This window comes from Muscardinus avellanarius (assembly GCF_963383645.1).
Source record: "Muscardinus avellanarius genome assembly, chromosome: 8".
Classification (NCBI taxonomy): domain Eukaryota; kingdom Metazoa; phylum Chordata; class Mammalia; order Rodentia; family Gliridae; genus Muscardinus; species Muscardinus avellanarius.
In genome coordinates this window covers 102,748,646-102,768,220 of record NC_137794.1, presented here as the reverse complement: position 1 = coordinate 102,768,220, position 19,575 = coordinate 102,748,646, and the positions used below count along the sequence as shown (strand labels likewise).

At 44.8% G+C, this 19,575-nt stretch overlaps 1 protein-coding gene across 1 annotated transcript in view; it reads right to left on the bottom strand.

Annotated features, from left to right (window-relative positions):
* MTHFD1L (methylenetetrahydrofolate dehydrogenase (NADP+ dependent) 1 like) overlaps positions 1–19,575 on the bottom strand; it is a gene marked incomplete at both ends in the record, with an annotated part of 206,675 nt that overhangs the window by 144,667 nt on the left and 42,433 nt on the right. Inside the window, 5 exons of the mRNA XM_080700390.1 lie at positions 2,300–2,346; positions 3,699–3,835; positions 11,934–12,107; positions 15,179–15,276; positions 17,168–17,259. Of these exons, the coding sequence (XP_080556516.1) occupies positions 2,300–2,346; positions 3,699–3,835; positions 11,934–12,107; positions 15,179–15,276; positions 17,168–17,259 (548 nt within the window). The remainder of the gene's footprint in view (positions 1–2,299; positions 2,347–3,698; positions 3,836–11,933; positions 12,108–15,178; positions 15,277–17,167; positions 17,260–19,575) is intronic.

Genomic DNA, 19,575 nt, shown 5'->3' with positions numbered 1-19,575 from the left:
CTATCTCCGGGCTACACTCCCAGACCTATTTTTTATACTTTTTTATTTGGAAACAGGGTCTCCCAAGCCAGCGCTCGCGGCTGGCTTCGAACCTGCGCGATCCTCCTGTCTCTGCCTCCCAAGCGCGGGGATTACAAGCGTGCGCCACCACGCCCGGCAACATATTTTCTTGTTAAAATTTTTTATCTGCCGGGCGTGGTGGCCGTTTGTAATCCCCGCGCTTGGGAGGCGGAGACAGGAGGATCGCACAGGTTCAAAGCCAGCCGCGCTGGCTTAAGAGACCCTGTTTCCAAATAAAAAATATATAAAAAATAGGTCTGGGAGTGTAGCCCGGAGGTAGAAGGGCTTCATTCTCTGTGACTGATTCCAAACACGCCTGGGACCGTGTTACCTTCCTTTTCTGCCCTCACTACCCATTGGAGGCAAAAAAATCACACATCTATGTATATTTCATAAAATAAATTTGTGATTTTCAATATTGTGATCATAGCACCATAATAATTTATCTTAGCTTTTACAGTTAATGTTAACCTAGTTTTTTAAAAAAACAACTAGCTCTGTATCTTCCTATTAGACATTTAAGTTTTTCCCTTCACCGATTTTTTTAGTGTTAAAAACTAGATGAAGATATGGTTTTCAAATTAAATCACCGCACACACACCCAAATCTTCCTTAGGATAAACTACAAATGAACTCATTTGGGCAAAGGGCAGGGATGTTTCTAAGGCACTTGATATATGTTTCCAAGTCTCCTCCACAAGTTCCATCAATAGACACTTCCCAGCAGTGCCTGAGAGTATATTTCAATATGTTTCTGCCAAAATTTGGTATTATTTTGAAAAATTCAACTCTGTCAATCTGACAAGTAAAACGGCAAGAGAGGTTTTACCATGGATTTTCTTGGTTATCAGTAAAGAGCACTCACCAGTTACAGGCTATGTCTTTCCTGATGTTTCTATTGAATCCTTTGGCCATCCTACAGCTGGGATTTAAGTTCTGTTTCTAGCTATCTATTTGATTCACTTTTGGGCATCCTGCAAGGTGCCCAAAAGGACTTGGCTCATGCTTGTAAGCCCAGCATTTGGGAGGCTGAGACAGGAGGATCGTGGTTTGTGGTCAGCCTCAGCTACTTAGTGAGGCCCTTTGCAACTCAGTGAGACCCTGTCTCAAAATAAAGAATAAAAAACAGGGCTAAGGATGTAGCTCGGAGGTAGAACGGCCCTGGGTTCCATCCCCAGTAACAAACAAACAAGAAATTCTCCCCTCATCTCATCCCCACATGGAATCCTGCACACATGAGGAAAGCTAATCTCCTCCTCCTTTCAGCCACTGCCTTGGATCTGCTGGGACCATTTCACCCCAAGTCCCCTCACTAGACCCCAGAGTCCGCACTGGGTCTCCATCAGTCTGTCCCTCAGGCCAAGGCCAGAGGGATTTTTATAAAACCCAGGCTGCATCACATTCCTAACCTACCAGGATCCTTCCAGTGGCTGACCATGACACTTAAGTAAAATGGCGTCTTTCTACTGTGAACCGAAAGAACTGGCGTCTGCCCACTCCTCTGGCTCAGCGCCCGCCCACCCTGGCCGCGCACCGGCCACACTGGTGCCCTCCGGCTCCCGCAGGCCAAGCCCTTCCTGTCTCAGGACTTCCCCACCAGATGCCTCCGGCCTGCACCGACCTCCCTCATTCTTCACTGGGCCGGCTCCTTCGCACCCTTGGGATTTTCTTAGTATTTTCACTTTCAATTCCCACAGGACTATTTATGACGTTCTTTCCGTACTTACTCTCAGTCAACAAACACGCCCCAGGTGTCAGGTACTGTGCCCAGCACCAGGGATGCAGAGACTGAGAAGTCCCTTTGCTTCAAGGGACAAAGCGCCTGGCTGTGTGTGCATGCCTTTAACAGCGGGCCGCCGCGCCCTTCCATGTGTGCTGGCTCCCGGGCACGCTCCGGCCACTGCGGCCCCAACACGACCTCCTGGCGCCGGATCCTCCTGGCTGGAGAATGGTCCCCAGCCCCATTTAGATGGGAGGCGTGAGCGCAATTTCTCAGCAAAGCCTTGGACTACTCTCTCTCTCTCTCTCTCTCAACTCCACCCCTAACCCTTGGGGCAGAGCCAAAGCCTCTCTTCAGTTTCCTGGACGCTCAGGCCTCCGTGGTGAACATTTCTCTGATTTCTTCAACATCATCCACAAATATCTCCTAGTTTCCCACTCTGCACCAAACGCTCTGGTAAGTGCAGAGACAAAGGTGTGGGGAGGGAAACGGCGATCCGTGGCGCCTCTGTGGCCTTACCTCCTCCATGGGGATGACCTGGGCATATCCGCCGCCGGCGGCTCCTCCTGGACAACAGACAAATAGCATTTATAGTGAGTCACCAAATACAGCTACACAGGACAGACGGGGCCCTCGGGACGCAGTTCCCTGCAGCAAACTGGGAGGCACCTGCACCCAGGTGGAAAAACAGGAGCGAGAAACGTGAGCTGCCGCGCCCGAGCAGAACGGAAGTAAAACAAACGGCGTCTCGCTGCGTCCAACTACGTGATTCCAGGGCTTCTGTTTGTTCAAAAAACAAAGGTAAAAATAATAGAGCAGGGGAGAAAACATACAGCAAATGGTATTACTGTAAAACCTATGTCAGGAATGAAACAATTTTAATTTATTACTGGTTCTATGGGACCATAATTGATCTAAATCAGATGCGTGGAAGAACCAAAAATACTTTGTTTAGAAGACTACCTACAAAACACAAAGTTTAGCCAATTTATTTTTAGTAAAACTAGGAAAGGTTTGTTATGCTGCTTTTCCCTAAACACCCCTATGCAAATCATTCAATTTATACTATTCTAAGACCTTTGAGCCTCACAACAAGCTGGTGAGCCTGGTCCCATAAGCCTTTTTTATATCTGTACTGATGTGGCCCAGAGAGGTCACCACTGGCTCTAGGTCACACAGAGGTAAGAGACACAGCTGTGAATAAAATCTCAACTGGCTCCGTCCAAGTCTAATCTGCATCCCGCTATGTAATATATGACCCTCTACGAGTTATCAGGGCATAATGAGTTAGGAGTTATTAACATTTGTAACAGTAATATAAATACACTACAGTTAAAAACCACAAATTGCCAAGAACACACAGTAACTGCAGCAATAGTGCTGGTGTAAAGTGAGCTAGCGTGACTTCATGATAAATCAATGAAGAGAGAGCAATGAACGGGGAGGTGCCAGACGTGAGCCGGCCAGGACCCAGGAGGAGCCTCCTGGCCCCGTGTGCACAGCTGGTTCCCCTCCAGAGCTCCCGGGCCCACGTGGTGACTCCCACAAGCTGAGACCTGGGGTCTCTTAGTATAGAGGGAAAGGCCTTTCACCAGCCGGTGATAAACACCCATTTAATACATCAGCGGTTTCAAAACCCCTTGGCGGCTGAGACTGCTCTAGATGGGAGGCCTGAGCAAAGGCCAAGGAGATGGGCTTCCTCGGGCTCCAAGAAAGACCCCACCCGCTGACCCTCCCGTGTCTTTGGGCCGAGAGACCAGTGTGCGGTGCCTGATACGTATCGGGTGTACAGAGGGGCCAAATGTACCAGCTGTTCTGAGAAGTTTCTGCTCTAGATCTGTGCCTGATGTTCTTCTGCCTCCCCAACCCCCTTCCTCCATTTTGATATGAAAGATATACTAGCTGCTAACTAAAATACCTTTCACTCCGAACGTCGGTCCTTGGGAAGGCTGCCTCAGACAGGCGAAGGAGTTGACGTGCAGGTGGGCGGTCAGGGCCTGCACGAGCCCGATCGTGACGGTGCTCTTCCCTTCTCCCAGGGGCGTGGGTGTGATCCTGAGTGAGGAAAGTACACTGAGTCACACTGCTGAGACAACCTATGCTAAACCGACCGAGATAGCAGCCCCGAACTTGCGGATGCGGGCAGAGAACAAAGCATCCCCAAATCCACCGGTAAGGCGGCTCCTTGGACCACTACGACCCACCTTCACTTGGGACGTGCTCAAGCCAAAGTCAAGAGAGAGAGAAAGCAGTCAGTGGTGGTACTAATAACATTCCCCACTTCAAGAAGTGGTGTAGAGCTGGCCATCAAGAAAGTGTAGATAACAAATCTGATGTTGTCCCTCACTGGTGGCAACTTGGCATCCAACCTTCAGAGCCATTTACTGGGGTCCTGGTGGGGACATGGCTCCAGGAAGGGTCCTTGAGTGTGTGAGGCAGGGCCAGACACTCAGGGTTGCAGGGGATCCTGAAAACCTCCCTCAACCACGTCCTTCCAGATGTCCCTGCCGCACTGAAGACGGGGGACAGAAGCTCACGACCCCTGGGTGTCCCATGCAATCCCAGACTGCTTTGACAGTCGGAAGAACTTTGTTCTAAAGGAGACATGTGTCTTTTTCCTGCTTCTTACCTCTTAGAGTCCTATGCAGTAAGCCTAATCCCTTTCCATACAAGAGCCCTTTAAGTACTAGAGAAGAAAAAGTCCAAGCCGAGTGTGCTGGTACATGCCTAGAATCCCGGGAGTTGGGAGGTTGACATAGGGGATGGAGAAAATTGGAGGTCAGCTGTGGCAACTTAGCGAGACCTTGTTTCAAAATAAAAAATGAAAAGGGTAGGGATTGTAGCTTGGAGGTAGAATGGCCCTGGGTTCAATCCCCAGTAACACACACACACACACACACACACACACACACACACACACACACACACACACACACAGTTTTCCTCCAGTAAGGAGGAAACCCCTGCTTTGGGGAAGCTTATTGATGACCACACCCTAAAAAGACAGTCACGCGCTTATGGCAGTACCACAGTATTGAGTGACAGGAAGGGAACCGATTACATTCCCTAGTAAGCGGAGTCCACAAAAGACTCAAAGCCACACAAAGGTGTTTATAGGTAGAGCCAACTTTCTATGTTGTTAGACAACAAAATAAACAGAGAAGCAGTTAAGAGCCTACAGGCATCGCAATCTTAGGAAGATGTCCTATCACACACAGTTAGCTTAAGTGCCCCACTGAGCATTTACTGTGTGCAGAAGAACACTGGTTTATGTCACACAGATGATTGCATTTTTTTTCCCAAGGATGTGCTAGCATAGCTGCCCAAGAGAGCCGAAAAGCAGCCACACCCCGCGATGACCTCCCCACAACTTCCCCGGCCATCCAATTCTTAATTAGAAACACAGGACCACTCAGCATGCTGCCAAGGAATACACTTCAGGAAAACCAGAGAGGAGGAAGTATTTATTGGGAGCAATAAAAGGAGAGCTGTAATAAAAAAATTTATTTCACCTCATCTCTGTATTTGATATCAAAATTTGGTTTAATTTCTCCCCCAGTATCCTTAGCTTGGATTCCAGACCATCAGGTTGTTTTCGAAAAGAACAAACACCAAGTTAATTGCATTTCTTTTTGTTTCTGTGAAAGTGTGGTTTTGGGAAATGGAGCTGTGGGTTTTATTAACTTCCTCAACTTTCCCCAGAACATTTCTGTGCTCTGCACCTGATGCCCACCCTACCGTGTCTGCTACAGGGTTTCTATGACTGATCCGATGGCTGACACGTCTGTCTTGCCTACCGGGCCCCACGTCAGCAGAGGTTTCCTCCTTACTGGACGTGTGTGTGTGTGTGTGTGTGTGTGTGTGTGTGTGTTCATTCCTCGTGATTGAACCCAGGGCATTCTACCTCCAAGATATAATCCCAACCGTTTTTTTATTTGGAAACAAGGTCTCGCTAAGACAATCACTCTCCGATCACCTGGGCTGGGCAGAGATGGACCAAGAAGCCTGGTAAATGATGGAATGACACTTTTTCTTAGATAAATATTATTTACTGTCAACTATAGTAAAATATTTTCAAAGTGCTCTGATAACTTGGACACAACCTAAAAGTTTATTATTTACTCAAAGGTCAAAGAGATTGTATATGTATACACAGAGACAAGTGGTCACACTAAATCATCCTCAGAAGCCATTATCTACTTAAATAGTATTACTGGCATTAATTGTGGCCTAACCATTAACTTCAAAACTATCTGCTCAAATAGCAACATGAAAATGAGTATGTGAAATTGATCCCAGACATCTTTATGATTCGGAAGATTTGTTGGGGGGGGGGAGAAGTGGGGGCTGAAGCCAGGGGTGTTCACCTCTGAGCCATACCCCCAGCTTTTTGTTTTGAAACAGGGTCTCTCACGAGGTTGCTGAAGGTCTCGCTAAATTGCTGAGGCTGTACACAAGCTTGCCATCCTCCTGTCTCAGCCTAACAGGTACTTGGATTACAGGTATGTATCACCAAGCCCAGTTGAAAGATTTTTTAGAAAGCTTTTTGGCCAGGCGTGGTGGCACACACTTGTAATCTCAGCATTTGAGGCTAAGACAGGAGGATTGTGGTTCGTGGACAGCCTCAGCTACTTGGTGGGGCCTTTGCAACTCAGTGTCACCCTGTTTCTAAAAAGTAGGGCTGGGGGTGTAGCTTGGAGATAGGATGCCCCTGAGAATTGAAAAAAAAAAAAAAAAGCTTTTATTGTTTTACTGTCAAACAATATACCCAGTTGGTTGGGTTTTCATTACATTTGACTGAGGCAAATACTGTAAAGGCCCTGTAGGTACTGGTTCCTTCTAAATACCTTCCTTCTATTCTGCAAGCAGCACAGAAAAAGAGAAAAACACACAGATATTTAAATAAGTATCTAAGGGAGAAAGGCAAAATCTTAGAAATCACATTATGGTTAATTTTATATTGAACTAAAACATTGGGGTAAAATATAACAAAAGAAAGAAAGAAAGAAAGAAAGAAAGAAAGAAAGAAAGAAAGAAAGAAAGAAAGGAAGGAAGGAAGGAAGAAAGAAAAGAAAAGAGAAGAAAGTAAGTCAGGTATTTAGAGTGCTGAACTTTTTTGTTTTTTTGATAAAGCAACATGCGTGATCTTAACGTTTCTTTAATGTGAAATTCAGTCTATCCACAGACCAATCTGGGCTTCTTTTTAACTGCTCTGTCGAGCATTCAGGAGAATTCTCGAATCTTCCACATGGAAATTGCTGGAAGCCCAGTAGAGTCGAGTGCACATCCTAATACCCTGCAGCTGCACTCTGAGGCAGGTTCTCAAACAAAATTCCTTTTCATTAGTGTAACTTGGAATATATGCAAAGCTCAAGAGCCCCTACGATTCTGCTGGCACACTTCCCTCAACAATCCCCACTACTTTTCATTGTGTCAGGCAAAGCCAATCGAGCGATGTGTAGGTGTAAATACCATGTGATCTACCACTGATGAAACACAGATGATTCAGGCTCAAAAGAAACCAACAAGTTTGAAGAATGGCTTTTTAAAGAGAATTAATCTGTTCTGCATTTGGGTTGTTAATAATAAAGGTTTTTTTTTTTAAATCCCATTCTTTTATATTTTAATCTTACTGTTGATATACTTAAATCACATTTACACATAAATTCAAATGTCCAAGAAGTAATGTATGGGTTTATTGAAAAATTTCTTTGATATCTGAATTCCTCTGAAGCATGGGGAAAAGATTTATGTCACAGAGTTCAGAGAAAATAAGCAGGACATGAAATGGCATGTGGAGCATCATATTAATGCGAACAAAGACTGGAGGCATGAATAAAATCCTGGAAGGAGTTATAAAATAAATCTCCATTTCATGGGAAAGGGATTTATGGTTTCCAAGAAGTTACAACAATATTAATAATAATTAACAACAATAATATAATTAATAATATCATTTCCCCTACTGTTGAACTGACCGAAAGTAAAAATTTTAAGGTAATTTTCATGTCACCTTTATTTTCCATGTTTTAAACTATAAGTAAAATATTTGCATTCTACACTAACTCAATTATCCAGCTCTTAAGAGATCAGATACTAACCACAGTTTACACACACATATATATATATTTTGGTGGTACTGAGATGGAACCCTTTTACCTCGGGGCTATACTCCCAGACCTATTTTTTTTTTTTTTTTTTTTTTTTTAGGGTCTGGGGATGGAATCCAGGGGCATTCGACCTCTGAGCTACGGCCCCTGCTCTATTTTTTATTCTTTTTTTGAAACCAGGTCTCACCAAGTTGCAGAGGGCCTCACTAAGTAGCTGAGGCTGTCCGCGAACCGCGATCCTCCGGTCTCAGTCTCCCGAATGCTGGGATTACAAGCATGTGCCACCACGCCCGGCTTCCTATTTTTTTTTATATTTTATTTGGAAACAGGGTCTCTTAAGCCAGTGAGGCTGACTTCGAATCTGGGCAATCCTTCTGTCTCTGCCTCCCAAGCACGGGGATTACAAGCGTGCACTACCATGTCCGGCCAGTCTACACATTTTTAAAAACATAATTTGCTGTGTTGGGAGGGCTCTTTGTTCTCCCCTCATAGAATACAATGTGGTATATAATTTTTAGCAATTGCTCTGCTATGATACATATAAGATCTATAAGATCTCAAAATCCTACCCGCACAGTGTTTTTCTCAATGTGGTTGTAAAGATCTTTTTTGGCTTCTTCAAAGTTCTCTTGTAAGTAAGGGGACTTATACCACGATTTCACAGATAACTGGTGATCCTTTGGTATTAAGTCTGAGGTTGAGAATTCATGTTTAATTTCTTTTCTATTTACCACATGGCATGCTTATTACACATCCATGGCTCATTACACATCTCCACAGCACAGCGGAATGTCTCACTGGGAATGGAAAGGCATTAGCTGTTGTCCCGGTCAGCCATGGAGCCGCATTCCCTCGCACATGGCTGGGGGCCAGGCCTTGATGATTTGACTCCAAGTTAGGAGCCGGATAAAAACGTCCTCATAGCTTTTCTCCTACAAATACCAATTCCTGTGCTCTCAGCTCAGGGCAGGGCCAGATCTGGACATGTGCTTTTATTTCCAACACGGACAAGCCCCAGATGGAATAAATCATAGGCACGCCACAAGAGAAACTGCCATGAGTGTTCCTTTATAAACAGAAAATACATCCTCTGGAGTTTTCCTTAAATACTCTGATCTTAAACTCAGTGTGTGTGTGGGGGGGGGGGGAGCAAACTCATCTACCAAGATCACCAAAGCCTGGTAAGAGAAAAGCAAGTCCATGCATCAGATGCTTTTCAAGGTCTTAAGGTTCAAGAGTGTGTTCATTCATTGCAAATAAACCTACATGAAGCATACTTCCAAAAAGGCAACCATGACTAGAAACCATGACTAGACAAACACTACCAGTTCAAGAGACCAGGAAAAAAAAGAAGCCATTTGGCATTTGGGAGGCTGAAACAGGAGGATCACAGTCTGAAGATACAGCCTCAGCTACTCAGTGAGGCCCTTTGCAACTCAGGAAGACCCTGTTTCAAAATAAGGAACAATAAGAAAAATGGGGCTGGGGGCATAGCTCGGAGGTAGAATGTCCCTGGTTTCACCCCCAGTATTGCCAATAAATAAATAAATAAGTAAATAAGTAAATAAATAAATAAGTAAGTAAAGACCAGGAGCCAGGAATGCCCTATCTTTCTGGCCTGCGGTCAGCTCCCTGGGGGAAGGGGCCTGCAGGCAGAGCCAACATCTCTCCTGGCAGCTCAGTTATGCAGATGCTTGGGTTGGGGTCCTAGGCTGGAAAGGAACTTGGGAGCCCCAGTGCAACAGTGAGTGTGGAAATCAGCCACAGGTGACTCAGCCGCTGCAGTCACTTATTTGGAGAAAAAAAAAAATAACTGTACTGAATGTGTAAACGTTTGTTTTGATTACTATTTTCTTTTCTTTTTTTTTTTGTGGTACTGGGGATGGAACCCAGGGGCATTCTACCTCTGAGCTACACCCCTAGTCCTATTTTTTATTCTTTATTTTGAAACAGGGTCTCACTGAGTTGCAAAGGGCCTCACTAAGTAGCTGAGGCCGGCCATGAACCATGAGCCTCCTGTCTCAGCCTCCCGAATGCTGGGATTATAAGTGTGCGCCACGAAGCCTGGCTGATCACTGTTTTCTAAACAATATAGTATAATAACTATTTGCATAACATTTACATTGTATTCGGTATAAAAAATAATCTATAAGAGGATTTAAAGTATATGAGAGGATGTTTGTAGCTTCTATGCAAATATTACTCCACTTTATAGAAAAGACTTGAACATCCATGGAATCGGGAGTTCTGGAGCCAATCCTCTGCACATACTGAAGGCCTGCTCTAGTGGAATTCTCCTCCAAGGACTTTCCCAACAGAGATAATTGGACAAGTGCACAAATACGCATGCCTCAGGTTGCCTGCTTAACTTTTTGTGTGTTTATCACAGCTCCAGAACAGAAACTACTGACATGCCCATCAGTAGAGAACAAAACTATGAAACATCCATCACATATTTTCAGGTCACTTTTCTGCCTCAATACCCTTGAAGAACTAGAAATACACTGCACTATTAACGATGAGCCAGTGCGGCGCTGCTCAATGGAGCTGGAGGTGCCGGGAAGATGGCGAGATGGAACCCGGCTCATCCCAGGTATTTCTACTCTCCTCTCTGTGCGGTTAAGGATCTTGCTCTGGGCACTGGGATGCTTGTGATGTAGGTAAGAAAACAGTAACAATTCAGTGACGGGAGCGAGCCCACCGCACGCTGGCGGATTTGGGAGCCGGGGCAGGACCGCACACTTGCTCCGATCTCATTGATGTAAGAGTCTGCACTGTCGAGATGGTCCCCACTGTAGCCATTTCCTCTGGGTGGGAGGGGGAAATTTGGGTTTTTACTTTCTTGTCTACTTTCAGCATTTTTGGAATACTTCTAGAGTGAGGCTGCATTTTTGTTTTTATAAGCAGAAATGAAAAGATTTTAAAAACAAGGCCATTTAGCGCTGGGCGTGGTGGCGCACGCTTGTAATCCCCGCACTTGGGAGGCAGAGATGGGAGGATTGTGCAGGTTCGAAGCCAGCCGCGCTGGTTTAAGAGACCCTGTTTCCAAATAAAAAAGTATAAAATGGGTCTGGGAGTGTAGCCCGGAAGTAGAAGGGTTTCCAGGAACCCCAGTACCACAAAAAAAAAAAAAAAAAAAAAGGCCATTTACACTGATTAAGGGGTAAAAGCAAATTTAATGGAGTCAAACCCAGTTATAAGAAATGTCTCTCTCTGCCTACAGAATGGGGTTTTGTGCCTCAAGTCTCAGCCTATCCATCAGGCAATAGCCTTCAAGACAACAAAAGAATTGATGTGGTCTCCTGGTCTCCCTCAGGTCACACTGAGTAAACAATTCAAATCCCTGGTTTTCTAACATATTTTTTAGCTAGTGAAAGTTTCCCCCCCCAGGGCAAAAGAGCAAACGGTCTTTTTTAAAAAACAACGAATTTGTCTTTCATAAAATGACCAATGAAATGACCTATGAAAATAGCCCAACATTGCTGCTGAAATGCAAGAAAAGAGAATGAGTATTTGCAATGTGAATACATGACAAAATAATATCAAGGATATTGATAATAAAATGTCAAGTTGAACACAATTTATCTGTACATTCATTAAAATATTATTTCAAAGTAAAATACAAAGAAAACCCCCAAAACAGAAAAACAAAATCCTTGCCTAGTTCAAATTAAGGTGCTTTCAATTTTTATTTTTATCATGCAAAGCTGAATTTAAAAAAAAAAAAAAAAAAAAAAAAAGCCCAGGAGGAGCAGGGCTGATCACAACACAATACAAAAACTAAAAAAATAAAGGAGTGAGTTACCGGCTTGCTATGTACCTTTATATTTTGCAGCGGAGACTAATTTGCTCTTCACTGCGGGGTGGGGAGGGGGAGAAAAAAGACAAAACCTTACCTGGGGCCAAAGGAAGGAACAGCAGGAGAAATGAATACAAATGTGGAATGAGAGCGGGATGCATTTGAGGCGTATGAAGATGGGGATGGACGGGGAAGAGAGTTTTGCAAACATGTCTCCTTTGGAGATTTTTACACGTAGCCTTACCCAGCGACTAAGACGTATTTTCCATCCGCTTGGTCCCTTAACCTCTCCAGCAGCGACAAACGTACTTTGGCTTTGCCTTGGCCGTAGATTTCGATTTCATCTGCAAGCAATCCTATCTCCTTGGCAAGGACGTCCATCGGTTTTGGAGTCTGTCCTCTGGAAATCTCAATGTCACTGGAGGGACAGAAACACAAACGGGGCGAAGTCTTTCTCAGCTTAGGTGGTCGCTGCATGAGTGGAAAAAGCCATCCGCCCGCCAGCGATTACACCAACGCCATGGCCTTGCGGTCCTTTCTCCCAGGCAGTACTAAGCCCAACTGCTAACAATTAACATGCAGAGGAAAGTAGTGCATTTTATTTTATTTTTTTAAAAAGAGCTGGACTCCAAAAGACTCACCAAGATCCTAGGGTTGTGTCCGGGCACACGGATAACACCTGTGCCACAGGGAGAGGAGAACTGTCAAGCTGCAACGTGCGCCAGCGCCTCATGCGGGGTGACTCCTCAGAGGGAACCCCTCCATGCAGAACCCATCACGGAAGGGCGATGGCGTGACGCTTCCCTACCGGGCTAGCCACGTGTGTCCCTCGGCTATTTAAATGTGGAAATGCTCTTTTGTTTCATCTCCATCCATACTTTTCCTCTCGCTTTCCTGTTTCCAGCCCAACATCTTATTTCTGAGTAGTTTCTTAATTACGTAACTGCCGGCACAGGGACACAGTGCCCCAAGCTCAACTACAAAATGAGGGAATTTTAGGAACCGCAGAGCGTGACTGGGCTCTTAACTGAACTCTCCTATCGCACTGCAAGTTGAGCATGCAGAGGGCTTTCAACTCCATGGTGTGTACCTCCAGAGAGGCCTGCAGGGCTCCTGTGCTCAGGTATTGCACTCCTCAGGGAAGAGGCCGTCCGTCTGTCTGACCATCTGATACAGGGCTGGGAAATGTACTTCCTCCCTCGCAGCGAGGCTAGCAGAGCAGGTGCAAAGGGTCGAAGCTCAGAGGACAGCCGCTGCCCGCCTCACCCTCAAACACATACTGGTGGCACCGTGCTCTCTCTGCGGTGGGCAACAGACTGTCCCCTCCACGATGGGCAGCCTCTCTGGTCTGATTTTTTCGTTGCCTGTGCTGAAAATATCATTCATCCAAACGGGACTCTACATTCTTCTCCATGACACCAGGGTGGTCTGAGCTTGGCGCAGGAGAGGACAGTAATGAAGCCTCCGTCTCACCTGCTCCAAAGGGCACCGGAGAAGCGTCCCGCCAGGCTTCCTGCCCCCAGGTGTCCAGTTCTCCTCTCACCTGGGCTCTCTAGTCTCCTCCTCACTTTGCCTCCCTGGCTATCTCTTTCTTCTGCTTCTCTTCTCTATCTCCTAACCCGCAGAGCCTAATCTTAGAAAATCTTGCCAGCCATGGTAGTGCACACCTGTATTCCAGGACTTGAGAGGCTGAGACAGAAGGATCACAAGAAGGATTCAAGGCTGACCTCAGCAACTTAGCGAGACCCTGTTTCCAAATAAATGGGGCTGGTGCTGGGCGTGGTGGCGCACGCTTGTAATCCCCGCTCTTGGGAGGCGGAGACAATCGCGCAGGTTCGAAGCCAGCCACGCTGGCGTAAGAGACCCTGTTTCAAAAATATAAAATAGGTCTGGGAGTGTAGCCTGGAGGTAGAAGGGCTTCCAGGAACCCCAGTACCACCAAAAAAAACAAAAAACAAAACAATACAAAAAAACACAAATAAATGGGGCTGGAGGTGTATCTCAGGGGTAGAATACCTCTGGGTTCAATCCCCAGCACCACAAAGACAAAACAAAAAGACCCAAAATAACAGCAACAACAAGAAAATGTTCATGGTTTTCTCTTTACCTTACCAAAGAGTAATAGTGACATTACTTATTTATTTTTGCTACTGGAGATGGAACCCAAGGGCATTCTACCTCTGAACGACATGCCCAGCCCTATTTTTTATTCTTTATTTTGAAACAGGGTCTCACTGAGTTGTAAAGGGCCTCACTAAGTAGAAGCCGAGGCTGGCTGTGAACCGTGATCCTCCTGTCTCAGCCTCCCAAATGCTGGGATTACAAGCGTGCGCCACCACGCTCAGCCACAGTGACATAATTTTGTTTGTGAATGATCTATAAACTCTTAAGCCTGTCTTGAGACATCAAATTTGGTTAGACAACTAGAGCACTTCTCCCAGCCCTGGGTACAATTTACTTGAAAAACTTTGGTACGAAATTTTGTGAAATCTGTCTGAATTTTATTTTTAGCTCTCTAAGTGCCATTTATTGATTTACTTGTAAAAAACAAATATCTTATGATTTTAAAATATAAGATATTTTATAAAATAGATGGCACAGCTACAAGGATACTGTGATAAAGAACATTCCACACTGGGTTTTATGTATTAATGAACACAGAACAAAACCTTAAGATGTTCGGTCTACTGCAGGGGTGAGTAAAATTAACCAGTAGAAGCTTTTATCTACTTGGCACTCTGCGTCCCAACCTTGTTGGGCAGAATTACCTGGGGACGCTGTGGCTTCATACACACCTGGATGAAAAGGACCGATTCACTGGGAGGGAGCAGACACAGATGACTCATTATGAGGCTGGAAGACGCACGTCTCTGGCTCATGAGCATCGCTAATTAATTCTACGTCACAGGTTCCTATCATGACCCACAGTTTGTATTTTGAAATGCACACAAAAAGAATAGGTGGCTTAGATCTAGTTCAATATCACTCTGAAGAAAATATCCGTCTTGATTATCACACGGTATCTATGAAAAGGTCTGAAGAGTCGAGCACAGTGCTCAAGTGGAGAGATGTTTGGCTTGGCTGGTCATTTCCTCCCAGTGTAGAAACCTACTGGTTTCCGTCTATGTGCTGGGTAGTTCTAGCCCTGAATAGCAGAGTCTGAATATTGCATTACCATACTTTGAAAAGTCTAAAAAAATACCCATGGTTTTCTGGGACACTAGGAAGAAAAGAAACATAGCTGTTTAGCACAGGACACAGCACTGAAATGAAATGAATCCTCAAAATTGATAGAACATGGCACACATGTTCATCGTGATTTCTTTGGGGAGGTTTTATGATGCAGAAAGCAAAGAGTCAGGCGGCTGGATGAGAGGAAACTTTCTACCACTACCACCCAAAGACCACGAATGGTGCTCCCGCGCTGCCTGTGGGGAGACCCCGGGCCCGTGGAGAGCTGCGCTCGGGGCCCAGGAAGCGCCACCTCACCTTGGGACAGGCGCGAGGGGCTGCAGCTTCAGGCGGTGCAGCCTCCACCTCCGGTGCTGCTGCTCACGGAGCCACCTCCTTCCACTGCTCACCATGTTCTTCCGGAGGGAGCGAGGGAAACACACGGGCGTTAGTGAAGGCGGCAGGGCTCGTGCGCGCGCCGCGGCAGTGACAGGCCGGGCGTCGCCAAGCAAAACGGGTCGGAAAGTCACACAGGAATCCAGGAGAGCATCGGCAATGGCTTTATCCACATGTACTTAGGCTCGTGAGGTTTGCTTGGTCAGGGGCACACGTGAGAGATGTATGCCATTAAAATAGATAAACACATCTATTTTAACACAAAAGCCATCAAGTACACAGCTGAAATTATACCGAATAGGACCATCTCGGTTAAAAAATAAAAATGAAGAAAATATAAGACTGCATGAAGGATGAGCTTGGCCACTCAGCTTCCAAAGTGTGCTACACCATTTCTACCAATCTTTCTGGAATTGGTAGAAAAGAGTATGCAAACTCAATTATCTAATAGTGATTCATGTATGGGCATGTGTGTATATCTCTCTATATATATCTATATATATCTATATATATCTATCTCTCTCTCTCTCTCTCTCTCTATATATATATATATATATCTATATATAGATATATAGAGAGATATGTATAGAGAGAGATATACACACATATATGTTATATATGCTATAAATAAATGAAATAAAAATATAATTAATAGAACTAGGCTTTGGCTTTAATTGAAATGTAACTTAAAATCTTAACAGCAACAAGATTTAATTGTGTATTACCCTATACATAAGAAAGAAATGAACTAGAACTTGCTTCTGCTTAATTCTGCAGCAACAGAAGCAGCCCCAAGCGTCTCCGCTCCTCATTAATGCCACCACCAGCATACAGACACCATCCCTGCGGGCTCCGAGCCATTAGAACACTCAGATTACACAATGCAGAGCTGGGGACCTGGGGCGTTGGGTCACATAGATGATGGTGTCTCAAAAAGATGTCTACAGATGTTTTAATATCCTGTCTTTAGGAGGTACAATTCTCTTGAATGTGAACTAGACTTGGTGACTCACTCCCAACAAATGGAAAAAAAAAAGGTGATGTATCATTTCAGAAACTAGGTTATAAAATACACTGCAGCTTCATTCCCCGATCTCTCTTGGACTGACCAGTTTGTGGGAAGTTAGCGGCCACATGTGACCTGCACTGACTCACATGAGGTCCGTATGAGAAACGCAGGCATCCTGCCAATAGCCAGTGAGGAAAGGAGCTTCATATGCCAACAGCCACGCAGGTGCGCCATGTTGGAATCGGATCCTCCAGGACCAGCCAAGCCTTCGGTGACCGTAGCTCCTACTAACGTCTCGTGTGTGTGTGTGTGTGTGTGTGTGTGTGTGTGTGTGTGTGTGTTGCTGGAGATTGAATCCAAGCGCATTCTACCTCTAAGCTATACCTCCAGACTTATTTTAGCTTTTATTTGGAAAAGGGGTCTCACTAAGTTGCTGAGAGCCTTGCTAAGTTGCTGAGGCTAGCTTTGAACCTGCAATCCTTCTGTCTCAGTCTCCCAAGTACTGGGATTAGAGGCATGTGCCACCGTGCCTGGCTGGTGCTGACATCTTAATCTGACCTGCATGAAAGAACCCGGGACAGAACCATTCAATCTGCTCCCAAATTTCTGACCCATCGAAACCGGGAGATAATTAATGCTCGTTGCATTAAGGTGCTGGATTCTGAGGGTCATGTACTACACAGCAATAGGTAACAAAAAGCGGGTATCTGCCTCATACATGCCGGGCGATCACAGGCAAGTAGCACTGTTTCTAAGTCTTCATCATTTATCAAACGGGCTTAACAAGAGGCGGGTAAAGTGTTTAACACTGTACCTGGTACTCAGAAAATGCCTGCAAGAAGTTAGCAACAATTAATCAGCCCTCCAAACTCAAATCGCTCAAATATCTGCATCAGACAAACCTGAATCCGCAGGGCTGCAGCGAGCAGACTCACGTCCTCTTCTGCAACAAGTCCACTGCTGCGCAGCTCAGCAGAGCTACCGCGAAGCTTCCCTGGAGAGCGTTAGAGGAAACACAAAACAAACTTTTAGCATGTCATCATTTATAACCACCTGCTCCCACGGAGGTTAAGAGGTCAGGGCACAGACGCGGGCGGGCATCACCGCACCGCTCTGGGCTCCCGGTTGGGCCTGTTTCACATTTGATATCAGAGAAATGTGTTAGTAAAGCTGAAATAAAGGCAAGTGTGATTTAATAAAGTACATGATGCTTTGGGAAATCACATCTCACACTGGACCAAAGAGAAACATCTAAGCACACAGTCTCTTGAAAAAACCCAAGTATCATAGTGCGTTTTAAAAACATGTGTCATCATTAGAGATAGAAGTATGGTAGTCGCTCAAGACAGGCCACAGTGAACATTCGCAATACTTAGAGGAGAGGCTCCGTAGCCCGTACATCAGGCCACACACTTGAGGGTTAGACCTGGTTAAACACAGCCTCCACCAATGACCAATGATTCTGCTTTGGACCTTAGTGGGGGTCATATCAACCCCAGAGAACTCTGAGCAGTGAAATGGGAGATGGTAAAGAGCTTGGTGCGTGGTGTGTCAATTTAAATCCTTACAGTGAAAATACTACTTGGAAGAAAGGGGCATGGATCAGTACTCCTTGGCATGATTTCTCCAGATTACATGGCCTATAACCTTTTAATTTTTGACGTGGGGGAAGTGGGGAGCTTCATCTTATTAGAAGGTTCTATAACCTTGATAGAACAATACTTGGAAAATTGAAACAGTTTCACTTGTGAACACATGTGAAGGGGTCCAAATATAAGAGGGGGTCAAAAACACACAGGTACAGCAATGCTGTGATGTAAAAGATCACTTTCTTTGATCATTTATAAAATCATAGAGGTGATATGACCGACTTTCTATTAAAATGAAGAAATTACCTTTTAAGATATTAAACTTAAGGATTATCTATCTGGTTCTATGTTTAGTAACTAGAGTGTTCTCCAAAGGCCCGTGTATACAAAGCTTGGTCACCAGTCTCTGGTGCTATTGGAAGGTGGTGGAGCCTTTAAGAGGCGGGGCCTAGTGAGAGTAAAGTTAGGTGACGAGGAGTGGGCGCCTGATGAGGATATGACGACTCTGACCCCTTTCTCTTTCTCCCTTCACTTTTCAGCAGCCATGGAGGTAAGCAGGCCTCTTCCACTACACACTCCCTTCCGGATGTACTGTGCTGCCACAGGCCATAGACTGAAACTTCTGAAACAGGAAGCCAAAGTAAACCTTTCCTCCTTTCAAGTTGATTCTCTCAGGCATTTTGTCACAGAAACAAAGCTAATGTGCCTGGTATTCAAAATGAAAAGACACTGATAAAGACTCTACTTTCCCCTCCTTAAGTTAGCACTTGCAAAGTTAATGAAACATAAGCACAGATGGAAAATGCTTTGGCCTACATCCTCCCTTAAGAGGAAAGAAATGTTTTTAACAGCAACTTTCTCTGTATTAAGAAACAATTTTCTTCGTTCTTTGGACCACTTTTACTCTTAAATTACCCATTTGGCTGACAGTCCTTTGCAAGAAAACATGCAGAACACTTATGAGTATGTGTTTTGTGATGTTCTATTGTCAAATGTATTAAGCGTGTTGGAAAATCATATCCCCCAGGTATTGTTTAAAGATCAGCAATGATTCAGATTTATAAATCAAATCTATGCAAAAAGCAGGAGAGGATGAGAGAGATTTGTTTTGTTTTGTTTTAACCACTAGAGATTAGATCTGAAAATCTCATCCAACTACTATGGAGAAGAAATGTGCTTGCCTTGTTTTTCTGTCTTTAAGTGATGGGGAAATAAGACAAAAGTACATTCCAGGAACTGGTAACAATTTGCAAATACTTGTTTCTAGAACATAATCACCGATGTCCATGTGAGTGAAGAATATTTCACATACACGTTACATAGCAAATTGTTTTCTCCTTAAGTTCAGTCACTTGCGTTACACAGAGCTTAGCAAAAGTGAGAGTATGCTATTTTGAAAAGCCATATCATTTCTGATATGTCTCGGCTATCTCACAAACAATTTCCACCAGCTGGATGAGCCATGTGAACAAGACGAACAACACAAAACAAACTGTGGAAAGGTTTCCCGCTCGAGGAGGCAGGCGGCACCCGCAACCGCCCTCCTCCCAGCCCAAAGCGCTTCTGATGAGAGGAAATACACCCAGGAGAATGAGAAGGTGCCATGAATGGACCAGACAGCATGGGAGATTCATGAAAGTATCAGATTGATGATAAACGAACAGAGAGGAATCTACACACCTAAAACAGAAACGCATGAGCAAGTACAACTATGTATCTTC